Here is a 6,213-nt window from a genome sequence, read left to right as displayed (position 1 = left end):
CAACGCCCCATCCCAATGAGAAACAAGTTATATGTCTGGACAGAGAACACATTTTTGCTTTCCTTCTTGCCAATATCTGTTATGAGAGTGTTAGCATAAGATCTAACTCTCTGTGAATGCTTTGGAGAGATAAGATTCACTTAAGTTTTAATGATCGAAAATCACACACATTTATGTTTTCATTTGTTCTAACCTCATGGCGGGCCAAATGTTTGCCATGCATGGGCCGGATTTGGCCCACAGGCCTTTGTTTGGAGACCAGGGGAACTACTGAAAGCAATAAACCTTGCACTGTGAATTTCAACTGCTGCCTGCACTGGACTAGACTAGAGCAGTTGAAATTCAGAACACAAGGTGTATTTCACGTGTGTTTCACGTCTTATCTGCTAGTTCAGATGTTCTGTGAATGAAATCATAGGCAACAGAGCGGGGAGTTGCACTGCACATACCAGCTGAGGTCAAAAGAACATGGCGCATAGCTCACGGCTCCTCAGTGTTCAACCTGAAACTAGGGTGCATTCCAATATGCAACCTTGTGTCCTCCACTTGTGCTTGTGGCCTCGAACCAGGAAGTAATACATCGTTATGACATCACTGACAACAGCATTATATTTCAATATCTTGCAAAAGCTCAATTGTAAAGTCATTTTCTCATTTGCAAACTGGGCAGGGAGTTGCACATATAAGCTGAGGTAAAAAGAACATGGCGTGTAGCTTACGGCTCCTCAGTGTTCAACCTAAAGTTAACCTGGAGCTAGACTCAGGGTTGCCAGATGAGACTAACAATTTCCAGTCAGAAAAAAAGCTCAAAACCCACCTGGGAGCACAAAATCTCAACCAATGAGAACTCTATTCTATTGATTTCTACAGTAGTGCCATAAATCTGCAGAAAACCCCATCCAAACACCATTTTTTAAATCCTTTTTACCCACAGACGGTTATCCTTAACAGCCCAATTGTGCGGGGGAAACTGCCCACTCTGGCAACAAAGACTAGTCTCCCATGCAGGGACGGGGCATGTCAGTTGGAAGAGAAAGGGGACTGACCGGCCAGGGGGGGCAGTACAGGGTGTGGGGTACAGGGCCTTCCTCCTCTATGAAGTCTCCAACTCATCCAGGTCATAGTAGGCAGTTAAAGCATCAAAGTTGTAAACATCATCCTAACGAGGCCGAGCTGTAAGCTTCAGACTTCAAAAAGAAGTCCAGTTCCTTACGACTAGACTTAACTTCTCTTAATGGGGGAGCAGATAAACCAGCAACCTGTAGGCCTACTAATATAGAAATGACAGGGAGCAAGCTGTGTACTTATTTAGAAATGAAAGGCAGCTCCGAATATTGTGTTTATGGCTCTGCTGCCCTGGAATGCTTCTTACGAGAGATACTGTACTGGTACACTGGAAGACAGAACATTCCAGATGCAGTAAGTCAGACCTAAAATGTTTGTTGACGTTACCCCTGGCCTGGCCCAGGCATTTGCAAGTGGACAACAATACTGTTCATATTTGGTGTGTGAGCTTCATTGGACGTCACGTGTGAGCCTGGACTCTGGGCTCTGTCCTTATTCTTGGTCTTCAGTTGCAGCTACAAGCTATTTGCTTACTCCAGGACAATAGCTCTAGTGGCCCGTTGCATAAAACTGTTTAAGACTAGTCTTTAGTCTAATATTTCTTTGTAAGTATTCAGTTGCATAAAGATTAAGACCAGTCTAATGTTATTGGGTAAAGTCTAATATCTGTCTAATTTGATCTAACCTCATAACAGAGATTCTACACAGTAAATTCTACAGTGCTCATTTAACACTTAGAGAGTTGATTTACTGTGTAGGAGTATTATGGAGATATGCCAACGTAATAGGTTGCTATGGGCACCTAACGTGACCAGGTTCCGGTCTGCCTAAAGGCAGAGGTGTCAATCCCGGGTTCAGAAAGTAAAAACCCTGCCACAAATTGGATCCAACCATCTCCGAATCACCTGATAATTGAACACTCAAGACCAGCTGCTTATTAGAGTCACCTGTGTTGGAAGGAAACTGTGGCAGGGTTTTTACTTTCTGGACCAGGAATTGACACCTCTGCCTAAAGGGGTGTGTCATAATACTAGAATCTCTCTTATCCAGTCTCTCTGACTACAAAAACCTTGGCCCTACTGTACGAGGATCACATGCATTGCCTTCATTGAAAACCCTCCCTCTGTGGGACCTCATATTGGCTGCTTCATACTAGGGGCCGTGGTGATGACTGACTCCCATTTACAGCAGACTATGAGGCCCCTGACGGAGCTGCATGCCCAGGCTCGGCCCTCAACCCTAGTCTTGATCAGGGCCGTAACGAGACATTTTCAAATACCGGGGTCAAATCATAGATCAATTTTACAATTTTGAAAAAAATACAGAGGACATGACCTCTGTGTCCTCTATGGTATTTATGGGCATGGTCTTGATCTTTTAGCCGCAGCTTTCTTCACAAGCTGTTTTGCCATAAAAGCAAAAAGGCAGTAGCCTAACAGCATGCCTGACAAAATAATCACATGTCAATGATCTACCTTAAACAATTTAGGATTTGAGGCACGCTATAATTGTCATTGAAAATTTCATTATCATAGTACTACACTCTACTATCACATAATACAGGGCCTTTAGTGATACAATACGACTCGGTCATTGCCATTCTGGTAACAACACATTTATAACACCATGTTTTAGTGGGTTATGCTGAACAATTAAAAATTATTTTCAAGCCTTTTTGCTCAGTTCAGAGCCTTGCAGTTTGCAGGGCAGCGTTGGCCTACTAGGCCTGCAGCACCTACCTCATGGTCTTGCGGAGGTGCAGCGAAGGGTTAATCCTATAGGCCACTGCATCTGGCTCGGATCCCTCCACCACGCTCACCCCAGCAGACTCAGACAAGCGGAACTCCTCCAAGAGGTCAAAGCCTGAAAAATAAACAGGCCAGAGTGTTGCTGATGCCCACCGCAGTGTCAAGCTGTCATGTTGTCAATACAAACGCTCTCGGGCTGTAATGAAGTGTGCAACACTACAAAGGGTATCTGAGGGCAAAGTTTGTGTTCGCCATCATGTCTTCAAGGGCCTATACTACAAAGCTGGTTCAGAATAAGTTAAGGTTAAGTTAAGAGGTAAATCATCTAATACAAGAGCTTTTCTTAGATATTCTATTAGATAACTTACCTTTTAACTTAACCTTAACTTATCCTGAACCAGCTTTGTAGTATAGGCCCCATGACTCCATGCCACTAATAACCACTAACCACTAACATACAATTTGAGGGCAAGAGCAGATCAGGGAGGATGGGTAATACGTAAGTGACATTGTAAAGCAGGGGTGGGGAACCTTTTTCATTCGAAGGGCCATTTTAAATTCATCCGAGGGCCATAAAAGTCCTCCGAGGGCCGTACTATGAACACAAATCAGGATTCCCCCCTGCACTTTAGGCCTACATTCTTTAGGTCCCCTGAATATAACTTAATTGTATTGCAAATGTATTTTCTAAGATTCCTGTACAAAATATGTCATATTTCATGTGAAGCTGCATGACATTAAAATTATATCGTGGGCCGGATAAAACGGCCCTCGAGACATAGGTTCCCCACCCCTGTTGTAAAGCTATTTAGTACCCGTGTCATATGCTACTTTAGCCTACTTTATATTCACATCGATGATTATTGTTTACACATTGCTACATTGAGAACATATTACAAAATTCAGTAGTAAGGTGACTTTTTTATTTCTTAATATATAATCATAGGCCTAAGGAGAGAAATATGGGTAACAGCTATGAAAGAATGGTCGGCCTTCTGATAACACAGATGTCAGCAGGCAGGCTTATAGAGTGGGCTACATCCTAATTGAACATGACTTGCCATGAGATACCAGTAGTTGGGCCCACGCTGCCACCTTGTGGTCATATCTCTAACTGCATGTTAAACTTGTGTCGTGGCTCCTCGTATGACCTCTGAGGGGATGTCACGCCTGCTCATCGCCAGCTTACGTGGTAGGCCAGACTGTATGGATTGCCTTTTGTGGTATAGATCAGATGATAGCAGCTGTACACGGGGACTTTTGGGTCACTCACTTGGTAATTCTTGGCACGTGATGTATCCGCAGAGCGCGAGGAGCACTTGAATCACCAGCATTTCGTCAAACGCTGGCATTTTGAAAATGTTGACAGTCGTGTATTACATGTGCCTGGAAGAAATATCGACGATTAGAGGTTTAGATAGAAACGCAGATAAATAACTGTGAAAAAAACATTACCGTCTCGTCTAAATAACCTATTCAGACAGCTTTGGTTATGGATAGCTGTTTTAGGGTCACAGACGCATCATGTTGCCAGTCTGGAAATTTTGATTCTGTGTGTAGACAGACTGAAAAAGTTATTGGACTTTTATTGGAATTTATTGACGCGTGGCATGAGACCTGAGTCCTGCTGAAAAAGTAAAACAAATTTAACCGATATCTCAAATATTGGATGGAAATGCGTTCGTGTCTGCACATAGATAGACAATCAACCACATCTTCAGCCACAGGCAACTTGGTGCTGAGTAGTTCGCTCATTTAAAGGGAATAGTTAATTCTACCTGACAGGAAAAAAAAGTCTGTGGGATGTACAGTCTGACTCTGGCAGAAAAAATCTTCTTGAAAGAAAAAAAAGCACAATTGCGTCAGAAATGCAAAAATGGCCATTGTCACTCCAAACTGGACATAGACTAAAGTAAGTGGACGTGTCTAATTGAATTCAATAACTAGATTTAGTGCCTTGACAGCCTTGCATTATTTGTTGCCAAATAAAGGCCAAGGGAACAGAAATGAGGGACTTTAGGCCCTGTTTTCGTAGGCTATTCCTGCATCTAGATGCTTTATTCATGCGCGCCTTAAACGATGCAATTAGGCCAACATTACAATCACTGCAAAGTAGCCCACACTGCAATTGAGCACATTGCATCGCAAATTGAATGCTCATAAGTGAGATATGGGGGAAATCTCACAATAATAGCATCGCTGGAAATTGCAAATGTCACAAAGTAATTTAAATAAATGCATTATTTGTATTTCCCTTAATACCAACCGGTTTTAACAAATGCAATGGACGCAGAGCCTTATCACCCACCGCCTGGCATTGATCCATATCATGATATCCATATCCACATTTGGTACAAGCCAGAGCAAAAAAAAGGTATGGGAAAGAGAAGATGCCCAACATCACATTTTAACTTACATATTATTGTTACAGGTGACTCCAGCGCTGACTCCAGACAGTTCCTTACCAATTCCCGCGGCGAGAATAAGGTATAGCCAATTTTTAAAGTGCCATCCTTGGGCCGACCGCTCAAACACCAAGCCTGCCTACCTACTCCGCGAAGTGATGGTAAATCCCATGGGAACCTGACCCTTGCGCTCCACTCCACCTTCGGGCCTAAGGGATCTGCCCGTCAGCAAAGACACCGCTTTACCGAAGAAATCTGAGCGCTACCTACCAACTGCACCTGAATATACATGACCCATAAGTTTGGCGTGACGTTTAGTTTGTGCACCTGCCGCTGCTCCACCAGGCGTCACCAATAGGCCTATTTCTAGGCGATGTGGTATAAATATCAAATTTTGTGCGTGGCATTCGGCAACTCCTCGTATCACTGGTGTATCATAATTGCTTATTTCATTATGGTGATTGAGGCAGACAGTGTAAGGAGTAGGCCTATTTTAGTCGTGTAAGCGCAATGCCATTAATTAGACGTAGGCCTACTTTGGAAATAATTCATATCACGTTTACCCCCCTTTTCTCTAAGACCATTCATTCAGCAAATTCAAATATCTGGTTTAACATACATTTCATTTTGCATATGGAGATAGTCTTGCTTTCGATGGTTTACATGACAATACTCATTTTCGATCGCACTTTCCAGGCTCTTTCAGTACATATATGCAGACATTTTACGCAGCTCAATAAGGTTTTGATTCCCACGATGACGCACCAGGTTTTTCAGGTAGGAGGAAGCCATGTCAGTTAGCCCCTATTCCTGCAGGACAGTCGCCCTTTCTGTTCGGCTATTCTGGAGCAGAGATGCAGTATGTCACGGATACGCTTGAGCTGGGTTATGCAAACATTCCTCCGCCCAGAGACCGACCGTCTCTTCAGGGGTAATTGCAGCAAAATCGCATACAATTCCTCTTCGTTGATATACCAGAAAGAGAAGAGATATCA

General features: G+C 43.2%; 1 protein-coding gene across 1 annotated transcript in view; it reads right to left on the bottom strand.

The window, feature by feature from the left end:
- zmp:0000000760 (collagen alpha-1(IX) chain) overlaps positions 1-5,427 on the bottom strand; it is a 51,092-nt gene extending 45,665 nt beyond the window's left edge. The window contains exons 1-3 of the mRNA XM_063190973.1: positions 5,230-5,427; positions 4,087-4,199; positions 2,805-2,928 (exon numbers count right to left, since the gene is read on the bottom strand). Coding sequence (XP_063047043.1) covers positions 2,805-2,928; positions 4,087-4,165 — 203 coding nt within the window. The 5' untranslated portion in view covers positions 4,166-4,199; positions 5,230-5,427. The remainder of the gene's footprint in view (positions 1-2,804; positions 2,929-4,086; positions 4,200-5,229) is intronic.
- Positions 5,428-6,213: the final 786 nt, after the last annotated feature.

This window comes from Engraulis encrasicolus, chromosome 24 (genome assembly GCF_034702125.1).
Source record: "Engraulis encrasicolus isolate BLACKSEA-1 chromosome 24, IST_EnEncr_1.0, whole genome shotgun sequence".
Classification (NCBI taxonomy): domain Eukaryota; kingdom Metazoa; phylum Chordata; class Actinopteri; order Clupeiformes; family Engraulidae; genus Engraulis; species Engraulis encrasicolus.
Note: the sequence above shows the minus strand (reverse complement) of the source record. Positions and strands in the feature narration are given on the sequence as shown.